The sequence below is a fragment of the Platalea leucorodia genome, assembly GCF_965183815.1.
Source record: "Platalea leucorodia genome assembly, chromosome: 14".
NCBI classification, from domain to species: Eukaryota; Metazoa; Chordata; class Aves; order Pelecaniformes; family Threskiornithidae; genus Platalea; species Platalea leucorodia.
The window spans coordinates 8,713,502-8,728,242 of record NC_138836.1 but is presented as its reverse complement, the minus strand read 5'-3'; the positions used below and the strand labels follow the sequence as shown (position 1 = coordinate 8,728,242).

At 39.2% G+C, this 14,741-nt stretch overlaps 1 protein-coding gene across 9 annotated transcripts in view; it reads right to left on the bottom strand.

Annotated features, from left to right (window-relative positions):
- Positions 1-829: 829 nt before the first annotated feature.
- SMURF2 (SMAD specific E3 ubiquitin protein ligase 2) overlaps positions 830-14,741 on the bottom strand; it is a 67,378-nt gene continuing 53,466 nt past the window's right edge. For 3 of the 9 annotated variants that reach the window (XM_082327036.1, XM_082327037.1, XM_082327038.1), the window contains 9 exons: positions 13,878-14,088; positions 12,253-12,356; positions 10,630-10,744; positions 10,013-10,191; positions 9,386-9,523; positions 9,043-9,163; positions 7,398-7,599; positions 5,474-5,549; positions 830-5,190 (listed from right to left, as the gene is read on the bottom strand). In XM_082327036.1, coding sequence (XP_082183162.1) covers positions 5,091-5,190; positions 5,474-5,549; positions 7,398-7,599; positions 9,043-9,163; positions 9,386-9,523; positions 10,013-10,191; positions 10,630-10,744; positions 12,253-12,356; positions 13,878-14,088 — 1,246 coding nt within the window. In that variant the 3' untranslated portion in view covers positions 830-5,090. The remainder of the gene's footprint in view (positions 5,191-5,473; positions 5,550-7,397; positions 7,600-9,042; positions 9,164-9,385; positions 9,524-10,012; positions 10,192-10,629; positions 10,745-12,252; positions 12,357-13,877; positions 14,089-14,741) is intronic. The other 6 variants (XR_014229791.1, XR_014229792.1, XR_014229793.1 and 3 more) reach the window with 6 other exon arrangements.

The window sequence follows — 14,741 nt, the reverse complement described above, 5'->3', positions numbered from 1 at the left end:
AGTGTTGGGTTTCACACATGGTTTTCAAAACTACATAAGCCCACATGTAAAGAGCAAAGTTTTGTTTCAATTGATGTGTTTCAAAAGGGAGTCACAGTAAGGCTATACACAAGTAGACAAGCAATAACAAGTTTGGTAGTTTACCATGTTTGGTCTTAGAAGCAGGTTATTTGGACAAAAGTTTTGTAAGGGTACTTGTATTTAGTACCTGTTTAGTTTTTTTAGGGAGTAGTAGATTAGTCCTAGTTCTGTCAGTGTGAAGCTAGAGTAAATAGTGATTAAAAAGTCCAACATTCTGCTTTTACATCAGGTTGCAAGGTCTGCCTCAAGGCATGTAGGAGCTGACAACAGGCACTACACCTATTGCTGCAGAATCATCACATGCTATAAACAATACATCGCTTAGTAGAAAATTCAAGTTTCAGCAGCCATGTGTTATGGGCCCTATGAGATGCAAACACAGAGGCATGAATACTTAAACTGAGAACAAATCCCATAAAACCAAGCTGATAATTAGCGAAGCCCGTTACTGATATATTCTCCTCTGCTTGACAAAATTGCAGTTTTTAAATAGTTTATCTTGGTAATGAGGATGAACTAAAGTGTAATTTTAAACAGGCTCTTGTAGAAGAGTTCTTGTTTAAAATTGCATGTGTGAAAAGTGATATAAAAACACTGGAATTAATTGCATTGCATATACAACACACTCATGCATGGGGGGGGGGGGGGGGGGGGGGGGAGGACTAAGAAGAAAAAGCCCCCAGCAGCTGGAGATGCTTCCTTTACAGATTAAAACAGAACAGCTGGCAGTTAGAGCATGATCTACCTCACTTAACAGAACAAAACCCCCAAAACCTCCACAAAACCAGAAACCCACACCCTGACTTTCTTAACAACCCTTTCCAGGGAGCTGCTATAAGCCAGGCTCATTTGAAGTCTTTATCTAAGGGACAATATTTACCAGCTAAGTTGACCAACTTTAACAAGTATTTACCAAATTTATTTACCTTTTTTCTTCCCTTAAGGAAGATGGTTTAGCTTTGCCGAATTTTGAGAGGAGACATCCGTTCACCAATGCTGAGGTGAAGTCCTTGCCCAGACACACGTACGCCACTACGTGAAAGCCAAGTGAGACCCTTTCTGTTTGACTAGAACATTTAGCGCAATCCTTATTGTAGGTAACAGCATGTAAAAAGACACCAAGTTTTAAGTATTTTCTCCTGAAACAAAGCTGAGTTACTTAAAAATGACAGTTACATTTTAAAGTAAATATCTAATTAAGAAAAACTTAAAACTTTTAAAACCATTGATGCTGTGACAGTGCAAACAGCATACAATTTATTGCTCAACTTCTGCATGGGTACATACATTAAGTACTTAAAAACCATTTTATACAGATTTTTTTTTTGTTAAAGCTCATGTAACAGCTGGGTGAAAATACAATGATATCAATGCTAAAACACTCTGTAATAAATACAATGGAAACGATAAACTAAGAACTGTCAGTTTGTGGAGGAGTAATTACACTTGTATAAACTAATTACAACTACAGACAAAGCTCTGAGGATGTGGTAGAGCCAGAAACCTACTACATAGTGTAAAGTACAACAAATGGCACCTGTTAACTCTATGGTGCTGTTTAAAACCTGAAGCGACTGGAGCATGCTACATGAAGCTGTATGACGCATACTTATGATATAGAAGCAAAGCTTTTACTTCCATCAATGCAGCCAGTTTAAACGCACCAGAAGTTCAATACAGATGTAGTGTTGTAGAACAAGAATTTAAAAACGGCTTGTGTGCTCTGGACTTTAGTACAACACAAAAATTTGGTACAAATAAATCAGTTTAGGGAAACTGAAACTATGTGCAAAAAAAAAAAATTAGAATACATACTGTACAAAGCACCATTACAAAACTCTTTACACCGAGAAATTAAATCCTCTGAAACTCAACTGTGTACTGTATATTTGAAATCTACAAAAGTCACTGTTCATAATTAAACATTCATAATGAAAAGCAACAGCATAAAACCATGATGTGACATCTCTCTAAAACAACTAAAGACTGGATAAAGTAAAACCCAGTAAGAGGGACACATTGAAATAAATATTCACATTAATCATGGGGTGAAAGTCCAAGGTTAAAATGCAATACTAGGCTTAGCACCTTTCTGAGGGGAAAGTAGCTGACATGATCTTGAAACAAAATTTTGCAAAGGAATCAACCCTTTAGCATTTTCAGATAAACATCTGACTAGGTGATGAGGTGCTTTAGTTAAAGCTCTCAGTCATGAAGGTAGAAAGGCACTCAAAATACTTGGTATACAAAATCCTCATCTGTCAGCTATGGAAAGTCAAATGTAGATTTGTCTAGTTTTGCCTATAATATATTAAATTTACAATATTTATCTGCGGCAGTTAAAAAAATTCTCTATGCCATACCAAAATGTTTGGTAGAACAAACAGATGTACTAAGGCTGCTGTGAAAATGAATGGTATTTATCAGCTGAGCTAGAGTCTGTATTCTGCAGAGCTCATCTCCTCCCTCCTCAAAAATGCTTTTATGACATAAAGGTGGCCATAACTACGTGTTCAGTAAATCTACCAGCCTGAGCAGGCTGACAGGGAGAAGGTTCCTGGGAAGCGGGTACAGGTGATGTGGTCAGGAGACACTACAGAGACAGCCTTTAAATAGCGCGGAGGTGAGCTGTCTGGTGCAAAGGGAACAGCGGCATACCTCCCCCCTTGAATCGCCTAACAGAGGCCTGACTTTTCCCCAAACCTGGATCAAACTGGATGTTACATTTTTCATGTTTCGTGACCAGGGAGGCTGCAGCCATAGCCTGAGCAAGAGCAGGGAGAAAAAGAAAAAAAAAAATCACGTACAGGACACTGGAGTATCTATCCTGTGAGCAGTGGTCAAAGGAACCTGTCTCTGTAAAGTCTCCGTGAACAGTAATTCACATCATACCTCAGAACTTGCAGGGGTGAGGTCTTTGGGAGCGCCTAAAGCAGTGGTCCCAGCCACAGGCAGCAGTACTGAGTAACACACACACGGGGCAACAGCCTACTTTGCTCTCCCAGGCACCCGGGACAGATGCAGTGGTAGCTTCTCTGGCAAGGGTATCACCTGAAAGCCGTCAATTAGGGATCCCAACTGGAGAGGCAAAGGTACCAGCCGTTTTACATGAGTGCGATAGTCCCTTGAAACGAAGCAAAAAAGGGTCTGATATATTTCAAACCTGGCTGTCAAAGCAAGTTTCTCGGCTTTATGTTTACATCCCTAAGTAGCCTCCTCTCTGCAGCCAGCCCAGAATGGGAAGCAAGTCTCTCAGAACAAACCTTCCAGCAACAGCTGTACAAAACAAAAAATAATCAAATGAACATGTGGATTTGGCTCACCAGATTCTTACCGCAATGCTACAAAAGTAGTCCGTTGCCCACTATTCTAAGACACAACACCACTAGTAGTTTACTCACTGTGGCAGTCAGATTTGGCAGAAAAAAGTTCAAGCTCCACAGAACAGACAGAAAATTAGCTAGTTCACGGTGTGACTTACACTGCGAAAATGGAACAGCTGTTTCTATCCCATTCTTTTAGCATTTTCAATACCCTTGACTTTCTTCTCATCGGCAGTGTAAAAATAGTGCAGATTTGATGATTAATTGTAACCTAAGTTAAAAAAACACAACACTGATTGGAAAAAAAACGCTACTTACTCCAAATATTCTCACCGCTGAGAGGAGAATGCCACCATCTCTTAAGCAGACCGATTTATCTACACACCACGAGCAGATCATACGGATCTTAACTGAGAATTCCCAAACTAACTTCAAAGTTCAGTTCCCTCTACTGGTAGTGCATTTTATTCCTCTTTGAAGAGATCAACCCATGTTATAATTCATATATATACTTACTTCCATCCTACAATCAATAAATTATGTGCTTTTAAAACCTCATTTTCAAAGCACATTAAACATATTTCAGTTAATACACCATTTTTCCTTAGTTGTAACTTAAACCCACATGTCATGAGCAGCTAGACAAAGATTACAACATGTTTTACCTGATAAATCTTTAGCATCAACAAATATATAATGTGATTTGGCTGCATTCAAACAAACTTTGGTTGACTGGACAGGATGGGTTCTGAAACGAACTGCTGACAGGCTTCTGCTGGCAAATATCACCTCATCAGCACGCTTAAAAAGTTGAAAAATGCAGTGTTTAAATTTGAAGTCAAAAGCAACAAAAAATACTCTTGACAGACTTGTTAGAAAAATGCTGTTTTAAAAAAATCAAAACGTCTCCTGTTCGTTAAAAAAGGTCTATTCCACATGTTAACACAAGTACTGCACCAAATACAGCATGTGTCACTCACACTAGAAATTTTGCTTAAGGAATCTGACAAGTGATATAAATAGGACCCCAAAACATCGTATTTGCAATTCATGCTTGAAAAATATAAAAAAGCCCCCTGTGGTAACCTTTAAGTTGAATTTACATTGCAGAATATAATGTTTTACTATAAGAAAATGCAGTTAACATGTAAGTGGCTTTAATTAAAAAGATTAATGATTCTTTCAGCCAATTTTATGCAAAGTTAGAATAATCCAAAATATTTTTTTCCAAAAATAGCAGGTATAGATGCTGTTCAGTATCATACATTTAAAACAGGCTGAAACGTGACTTGTACCGACTGCTGAAGTTGTGCCTTGGTATCTGAGAATAGAAATCAGGTAGGCAAATATAATAGATTACCTTTTACAAAAATAGTAGTAGTCTTTAAGTATAGAATACTGCTTAACTGTTGAAATGTAGGAAAAGTCAGCATTCTGTATGTTCAAGATATTAGTTTTTAATAGCAGCTGAATGATCCTATGGCAGGAACCACAGAACCTATTTTCTTGAAATAAAAAAAAAAAAAAAAAAATAAAAAAAATCCAAAGTTGTCCTTTCCCTCCCAGTGTCCTAGTGTAGAAAAGGGAAAGTTTCCTGTATTTCAAGCATTTCTTGAGTCTTGGCTGAGGGAAGGGCTTTCTGGCTGACAGGAGTATAAATAGAGTCTCAGGTGAGCCTGTGAAGGGTCATTCCACAGCAAACCCACATGTTTCTTCAATGGCAGTTAGCAGCTTCTCGTATAGCTTGTCATAGCTTTCGTAAGGAGGAATGTCTATTCGGTTAAAGCTGCGGACAGAAGGCAGAAAAGTTTCAGCTATCTGGAACTTGAAGCATCACCTAGCAAAGTTCTGTCACGCTTCATTTAACGTACTTGAGACGACGACAATGCAATACTTGACAAGGCCAACAGAACTTCATATAAATAAAAGCGATCTCTAGTTTTCACACCGTTACTACTCTGTAATGGAGAGCATTTATTTGGGGGGGGGGGGGAAAGAGTGCTCAAAATATAGAGACAGCAAATTGGTCTTAATCTCTATATCACAACAGAGACCTGACAAACTCTTACCAGGTATGAGCTTTCGGCAAATTATTAGTGCTGGCATCAATCTGGTGTATTGTAAATAGTCGTGGGCCTGCAGCACCTGAAAATCCAGAAAAAGATCTCTACTACTACTGTATTGCATAATATGAAATTTCTTCGTTGCACTGCAACAACAACGAAAAGTAACTAAAACCACAAAAAGAGAGAAGCTCTGCACAAAGCTGAAATCGTAAACAAGCAGGGGGAAAAAAAAAAATCAGAACAAACCCACAGTGCCTATCAGACCGATTCCTCCCCTCCACCCACACGTGATAACCATGCAGTTATTTAAACCACTGAAAGATAAACAAGAACAAAACACTGATAAGGAAGCATAAAATACCTATTTTACACAGTGCACTACAGTCATTCTAACAGTTTTTAGTGTAACTTCTCTCACCCTTCCTGGAGAACAAAACTCACGCAGCTGTGTCTGCCCCCATTTTGTAACACGTCTTGAGTGGTGGCCAACTCCATTCAAATCCGATAGAAGAGTCACAATACCAACTTCTTGTAATTTTGTTAAATTAATCTGACTATACGGAGATCCCCCTTAATCTCTCTGCTGAAGAAAAGACTGCAGCACAGCAGTCTTTTAGACTTAGTATACGTTGAAGATTTCCCAGAGGACAGAAGAAGTTACAAATGCCCTAACCTTAGCAAAACCGGAATTCTTGCCTGAGTAGACAGACATTAAAGAATATAATCCACAGGGTCAGCCTTCCTCATGGGGACTCTTTCCTGTTAAATAAGAACGTGAGCTTCTTGTGCTGCGTTCGTACAACTCAGTCTAAAACCTGACACCCTTCACGTTCAAATCTGTAGGAAAGCAGGCTTCATGTGCTCACAGAAATACTTGTTTTACTAGTACTAAAACCTGCAGCGCAGATGATGTTAACCCGGTGTTACTTCCATTACCGTTCTCCGAACAGCTCACTTCGCTGCAGTAACAGTAGGCACATCGATACCAGGGTTAGTAGTACTTGTACTACTAGTAGTAGTACAACTCTACTAATAGTACTACTCTGAGGTGGTTAAGAGTTACACAGTTTGCCCAAACAAGCCCCTCCACCCTTTGCAACGTTATTTAAACACTTATCACTTAAAGTACCATACTTCGCTTAAAGTAACTAGGGTCTTAAAAAAAAAAATATCAATATTCCTGAGCTTCTAATGCGCCCGAATATTTTAGAGCTCAAGAACAGAGGAAAAAACCGAGGGCTTTTGTATGTGGCAGCTGTTACCATCGAATTTGTGTTCTGTTGGACTCTTCTGCCTGTTAAAATGGTTTACGGTCAATGTTTCCCCTGGGCGGTTTTCTCTCATCTTCTGAGAGGGTAAAATAGAAAACGGCTGGGTGCACAGAGCACCGCGGGCTGCAGCCAGAGCTGCCAGGGCAGAGACCCAGAGCAGCTCCGAGGACAGGTCGGTCATTAAGGCGATCCCTTCTGATGCCTGGGCTGCCTGCGATTGGGTCCCTCTTGCAATAAAAGCGGTCAGCATTACAAAGTGCCTCTGCTGTCGGATCTGCAAGAACACCGCATCTTGGGGTTTTCTGGTCCCAGAGCTGGGCAGGTGATGAGGGCTTGTAAAAGACAGCAACTAAAAAACAGGCTTCCAGAAAAAACGTAAGGAAAACCCCACTAAGATCTCCGCTGATCAGAACTTCTTGCCAGAGAAGGAAGTGCATAATTGAAGCAAAAGAGCCATTTACAGCTGAATAACAAGTTAATACACAAACACACAAAAAAAAGACTATTTGTGATTGTTATTCATCAGACCATTAAAAATCACTCCCAAAAAGTCACATTGCAGCCAACCGGCCTCATTTTCAGCTAATGTTTCTGTGACATCTCCTGTTGCTTCCGCCAAGTACAGGCATTTCCAGTCACTTCTGGAGAAACCTTACCTTGTAATGCCTTGAAGCCCTGCAGAGGCACTCTGGATGAGCCAGTCACAAACTGGAGAAGTCTCGCTCTCCTCTCTTCATCAAAAAACTCCACAGCTTTCCAGAACCATTTCACGATGTTGCTGTCTGGGGTACAGTGTTTTAACCTAGTATTTGCCTTCCAGTCATTAACATCAATTTTTCCCAGTCCACAAATGATGAGCTGTAAATTTAACATATAATTTAAATATTTCATCATTCATCAATATAAAAATGGTTTTGGAGCTAGCCAAATGATGAGTAACTGATTTTGAAAAATCAACAGATTTTATACCAAAGGTAAATTATAGTCTCTCACTAATCTTAGGCAATGCAGAAATATGACTTTTTTTTTTTTTTTTTTAATCTTACCTTTGCACACAATCCATTTTTTAAATGGCCTCAATTCAAATAAAAAAAAAAAAGGCAACCATTTCATAAGCTTAGATGAAAGTGTCTTGACCTGTCAATTAAATAACAGAAGCACAGATTCTACCCATGTGTGAAAGCGCATGCATAATTCACATCTGAACTCAGTATTTCTTTCTGGAGCGTAGCTGAGGGTGTAGTTTGGCTGGTCCAACTCTGGACCCCCAAAAGCAATCTTGTTTTTGTCCTACCACACACGTAATACAAATCAGACTTCTCTCCTGATAAAGAGCTTTCAGCGCTTCTAAAATGCAGATCCACAATCCATCAGTTTAAGCTCAACAGGAATATGATTATGAAGACATTTTCTTCTGACTAAGAACACTGGACCTTCCCCTTTCTTATTCTGCATCTGCAAAATGATTCTGGGTTAACAGTGTGGCTGGCTCACTGTTGTTGAATGAGAGTATTCAGGATAAAAGGAGAGCAACCACTGACATTCTAGTACAGTGAACAGAAAAAAGCATGAATAATTTACCTTGTGGCCATTTTATGTGGCAAAAACCTCAGCTCCACAGCTAACAGACCACGTATTAGATTTCAGTTTTAAAACAAGCTTAGGATCTATGGGATTTGCCTTGAGAGGATATTGTCTGGATGCTGATCTTGATATTTTGTAGCACATTTGTTGGTGACAGCACCTTTCTTTATGCTGTATTTACAGGGCCGGTTTAGTCTGGCATAACTCAGCTCTGCAAAACCACATAGCTGCCTGACACCGCAGTCAGTGCAGCGCGCTGGAAGGGCTGCGAGCAAGTGGTGGGAGGCGGAAGGGAGCGACAGACTATTTTCCTGGCAGCACCGAATTTAATCTCGTGGCACTGCACCGTGAGAAATTCGCACCAGCACCTCTGCTGGAGTAGCGCACTCTGAAACCATCTGAGGTCACTGCAGTTACTTCTCAGTAGGCTCAGCTGTGTTTTCAGCTATGGGAGAGGGTCTCCTCTTCTACCACCTCTGCAGTTGCTAGGAAATGTCGCCTTGAGAAACACTCTCACAGCCCTCGGTGGAAGGCACACGCAGTCTCAGTGACTGCGTGACCCGCTAACCTCTTATGCTAACTGTGTTTCTTCTAACACCGCACCTGCAAACCCCTAAAGCGCTGGGGACACAGCTTCGCATGTTACTCCGTCTCAGAAGAATGCCTCAGGCTTTCATTGTTACACTTGACGACATAACATAACATTAGTGGACTGACCTCTAACTCTTTCTCATCAAATGTCTTCAGCAGATGTTGTGGGATTACTTCATTAAATCCCTTCTGTAGAGCCAAAAACTGAGCTTCAATTCCTCGTAAAAATCGCCAGTTTACATAAAGTCTGCAAGCAAGTGCAAATTGGTTTTGTGAAAGATGTATTCAAATACAATAAACCTGCAATTTATCCAGCCAAAAAAAAAACAACCATGGCCTTACTGACAGGAATACACACAACACTTGCACTACCACTTAGAAAAAAACCCACTGTCAATTACTGCAAATAAGTAAGAGTTCCTCCCCACCACAGGAAGCATAAAAAACGTTGGAAAAGATATTGATGTACCTGACATATTCCTTTTTGTTTTCCTCTGTCACGGGGATGCTTTTGCCATTGGGTTTCAGTTCATGTTGAATGATTTCCCCGTACGCATTGTGTTCCACACAAAACGTATGGTCCAAGACTCCCGTGATATCATTCTCACTGGTGGGAAAAAAAGAATAAGCAAGTGACTCAGTGAAAACATTTTCTGCAAATATATTCCAGCCATAATATATCTGACAGACATCACACTTTAGTTTTTCAATAGCATTTCAAATTACTGCTTGGAAGCAAAAGGTGAACATGCATTTTTACTATGTTATGTTTTAAAACCATTATCAAAGTTTCAATGTTATATTTTAATAACATGTTACTGTTAATAATAGGCAAAATTAATAAATTAAAATTTACAAACTGAGCACTCCACAGCTCAGTAATCATTTATCTCCCTCCCCCCGCCCCCCAAATTTGAATACCTTGAACGTGTTAAGCTTTTAAAAAGGTGAACTGTACAAGAAAGATGTTTCTTAAATCTGCCTGAGCGGGAGATCAAAAATACACTTCATTTCTTTTCAACTGGATTTAGGAACATTATCACGTCTTAACTGAGACAGAATTCTAACACTGTAAGATATAATACACAGTACGTACAGTATCCAGACTAAGCTGTTATGAAGATCAGGGTCAACCAATTCCATATCATCCAAAGTAATTGGCTTCCCTAGCAACTGCTTATAGAAAGGCAACGTGAAGCCCCCATCAATATAGTGTCCGTGAAACACAGCCATCCCCATTATCCGTCCCACAAAATGGAAATATGATAAGTGTTCCTAGAATTGAAAGAAGAGATTAAGTCATTCAGCTAAATAAAACCTCCAGGTTACATCTGCTGAATACAAAATAAAATTTCAATACAAAAGAAAAGAAAAAAACCCCAACATACACAGAGCTTTTTGTTTTGTTTTGTTTGTTTTTATACACAGCACGTTGAGTATATTGCTTCCAGTCCAGAAGTCTTACTACTAAGAATCAAAATAAACTTAATTTCTCCCAAAGGAAATATAAATAGACATCTTACAGAAAATTAAGAACACATTTGAGACGTTTCTTTGATCAGTACTAAAAAGAAATTATCATATTATTGCACAAATTCAGTCTCAGGCAATACTAATGTGAGAATTCGGTTCCTAAGTCTAGAACACTCTCCAGATGTATTTAATTTCTAGTCGTAAAACAATCATTTACAGAACGCATGTTACCAGTCGTACCGGGTTGACTGCAGAGTCTGGGTTGATTTGCAGTGTATAGATATCATCTCGGGAATATTGGAAGAGACCGTAATATGGATTCAACATTTCGTGTGACAACAGGTAGAGCCACTCCCTGAAGAAAATAAAATTTGTTGTGTACTTTAGACACATGCATTCCTACACTGATAATCTTTTCAGAATTGTATGATTTTTTTTAACCTTACTGTTAAACATAAATGTGAAGAAAGTTATCTCTGAACATGCTTAGATAAGGCTGAGATCAGAATTATTTTTACTGGCTCAGTAACTGCACAGCCCCTGACAGCTGATGTATTTCCCAGCTTTCCAAGATTTTTCTCCAGGTTACTTATTTCCAAGAGAGTTTCTGACTGTAATTCTCCTTCATCCATTATACATTGAGACAAGACACTATGTATTCTATTGACTAGACTACAGAGACGTTCGAGTCAAAGCTTTTAATATAAACTGTCTTCAGGTAACAGACATATTTAATTCAAGTTTTAATTACATGTTCATAAATCAGCAAATAATGGTCTAAGAATTGGGAAAACCATAACATTTTCTAGCTTGGTCTTCCTGTATTCCTGTATGGAAGATGGCAAAGGCTCCACGGCATACAGCCTAGAAACAAAACCCATGCCAAAAAATACTAGCAGCTGCTTTGGAAAACAGCACACAATAACATCTGTACCTTCTTTAGTTTGAACACTATTATCATCATCATCATCAAACAATTAGTATTAACTGATTCAACGAGGCTGTTTTACTAGTTATGGCTAATTAGCATGTTAAAATATTTAGGAATGGATGAAGTGAAAACTCCACTGGCCACCTGCAAACTCATGACGATACATGCAGCGTAACAGCCTGGGTCCCAGGGGTTACTTGCCACACACCAACTACGGATGCAGCAGGTGGGCTGTTTGGGAGCATCGTCTGTACTTCGCAATGAATACTAATGGTAAAAAAATGCAATGAATGCTCCTAACTGAGTCAACACTCATTTAGAGAGCAGACCCAGAGGTGGGGAATATTTCTGGTGAAGTAAACCAGCATCTGTGCCATTGGCCAATACAATTCCTAACACTGTTTTAACATGTCAAGAATATCTTCATACAATCAGTAAATGTCACTTTTTATAAGCAAGTGAAAAATAACCTCATAGACTCCTGACAGACTTTTGTTGCCTACTAACTGCTAGTTTTTAACGTTTTGCTTCAAACAGTAGTGACAATTTGCAATAAAGCACATTTTGTGACCAAAGTTGTGCCACAAAGCCAAGTATTTAGTGGTATAAATTCTCAGATACCCAAGCTTTACTAACCAAGAAAAATACAGTAGTTTCAATAGATACCAAAAGCCTGTCTTGCATATATGATAGACGTCTGATGCGATCTATGATGTGTTTTGATTTATTTACAATATATTAGTTATTTTTGCAGTTTTTCCTTTAAAATACTATCTGAAACTATATTCTTCTGACATACAATCTGTTACAGAAATAAATATAAATAATGGAAAAAGAAACAGGGCTGATACGAGGCTGGTTTAGGATTCAAAGCACAGGCGTAGCTGGTGGGGTTGGGGTGCAGGGGAAGAGACAGAGGACGGACTGTTTACCTGGCAACACCTCCATAATCAAGGCCTTCCTCCCCACGAAATTTTATCATTAATCGTTTCCACAGGTCTTTTGGCCTCATCTTCATGACTTGCCTGTAGGATTCCTGTAAACACGTAACACTCTTATTAACTGCTATTTACAGACAAGAAGCTACTACTGTTTATTAGAAATGAAGGGAGTCTCAGACTTCGGGCCTGAAGGGGATACTATTTTCCTAGATACTAACCAGTTTCTCAAATCACAGACTGTTACTTAGTTTTCTACAAATGTGATAACACTTGTCAGATAAAACAGACATGTGAGAAGAACCACCCTCTGTTAAATTTCCAGAGGTGTACAGTGATCAGAACATTCTCTCTCTCATGCTCACATAACTTACAAAAAATTAAAATCTGTGTCAGTAAACTCCTTTTATTTTGCATAAAGGCTCACAATTTTTGCAGTCTGAAAAGCCAACAGTGGAGCTTCTACTCTGGGTATAACACATGCAAACCTTCAAGAAGCATCTTAAGAACAGAAGCATCAATGCCATCCCCGTAAATCTACGGAATTAGTCCTCTATCAGTAAGAGTTCACCAAGAAAACACAAGAAGAAAGCTGAAAGAGGCAGAACAAATGCTAGTTTTTAAAAAGGAATTAAACCAAAAAAGTCTAGTTTTTACTTATGTCCGGTATGGGTGCCCCAATCTTTGGCTCTGCAGAACAGAAGAGGGAGGTGTGTCTGGGACCCAACATACCCAAATTTTCAGAACAAGAGCATAATAATTTTCACTGCTGTACAGGAGCCTTTCCTCCTTTTTTTTTTTTTTTTTCCAGTTGATTATGAACTGATTTGACTGTCTCCAAAGGGAAGACAAATCTTACTTGGCTGGAAAAACTGTGACAACATAGCGGGGCTATCAAGTTTGTGGGTGGGGTAAAAATGCAACAGGGATGGGTGATAAAGTTGTCAAGACAACAGACTGTTCTCCAGAAAAAGCCAATGAATTATAACTGTGTTTAATCAATTCAGCAGAATAATTCTGCTGAATAATGTCACAAAATAAAATGCAGATATCCCACTGTGGGCACCTCTGGTCATTCAGAAGCCTAGACAATTCATAAAATTGGTCTGATTCTCGGGGGGGACTGAGGGGGGAATCAATGAGAATTGAGATGCTAAGTAATCCAAACTCCAAAGATGAATGCTATTCAATAGTAATTTTACTTAAGTTACAATAGATCAAAGATCATTAATGAATTGTCTGGTTTTCAATTTGTAACATTCCCTCTGTAACAGACATTAGCGTTCTTATATCCAAGGAAGAAGTGAGACAGTATCTTCAAATACATGAAGTGCTTGGACTCCTTCCTCAGTCCCTGACACAGGCTGTACATCTCCAGCCACAGGGAAAGCTCTCTTCGTCCTTCTTCTTCTCTACAGGGTAAATACATCTACTTTAACTACACAACTGTTCTTACCATCCCCTTGAAATGCTTCCTCTTCCCATTCGCCACCCGTAAAATTCCAGCTTTAACTCCAGACTTCAGGATTTCATCTAACTGAATGACTTCTTTAGACAGTTATGAACAACCCTCCTCCCCTTCCCTCAATGTTAAGAAATGGGTCAAATTCTCAAATTACCTCAAAAATCTCTTCCCTGGAGACCTCAATACGACAATGGCCAGCTTGAGGTTGCTGCTGTGACAGCTCTTGCCTCAGGATCTTGAGTTTCTGCACTAGGTCTCGCTTGTACCTTGGCACAGTCAGACACTCTGCCTCATCTGGAAGCTGACAGAGGGACACTACCTGCTGCTGCTGCTGGTGTTGCTGATCTTTAAGTTGGTTCTGGCGGCTAGAAACAAACACAGCTGTTTGCAGATGTTCAAGTCATACGCCCCCTATTTTCTTGAGAAGTTTCTTAAAGCTTAAGTCTTTGTAACTAAGCTACTTTCAATTCACTATGATTATTACTGTGATTACACTAAAAATGTCCAGGTCCTGACTAAAGACATATGCTTCTGTCTTTCTTGGCAACTATCAGTTGTTTTTAGGGTTTGTTATTTCTATTAGTACTACTCTACAAAGTCTGTAAAAGGTTATAGCACTATATAATAAGTTATTATCCATACAATTTTACTACTAAGCTGCTGACACTGAATTTCTCAGGTACCATTTCCATATTTCCTTTGCGTGTGTTTTGCCTTCCTCCATTTTAAAATTCAGGGATCTGCCAAACACTATGCCTCTAATCTACAGTCAATACCATAGTCTGTTTTAAATGGCTTGTCTGAAAAAGAGTAAGCTTACAAAAAGATGTTTGTACTGGCAGCTTGGCAAGGACCTTGTCCCTTGTACCTGGCCTAGTCTGGACCACAGGAATGTGGGAGTTCACATGTAACCAATTGGCACAGATAAACAAGTATTTTTACTAGCAATTCTAAGAGATTTTGTAAATCTAACTTCTTACTAGGAAAACTAAATTAATCCTGTTGCAGAGATGTCCTC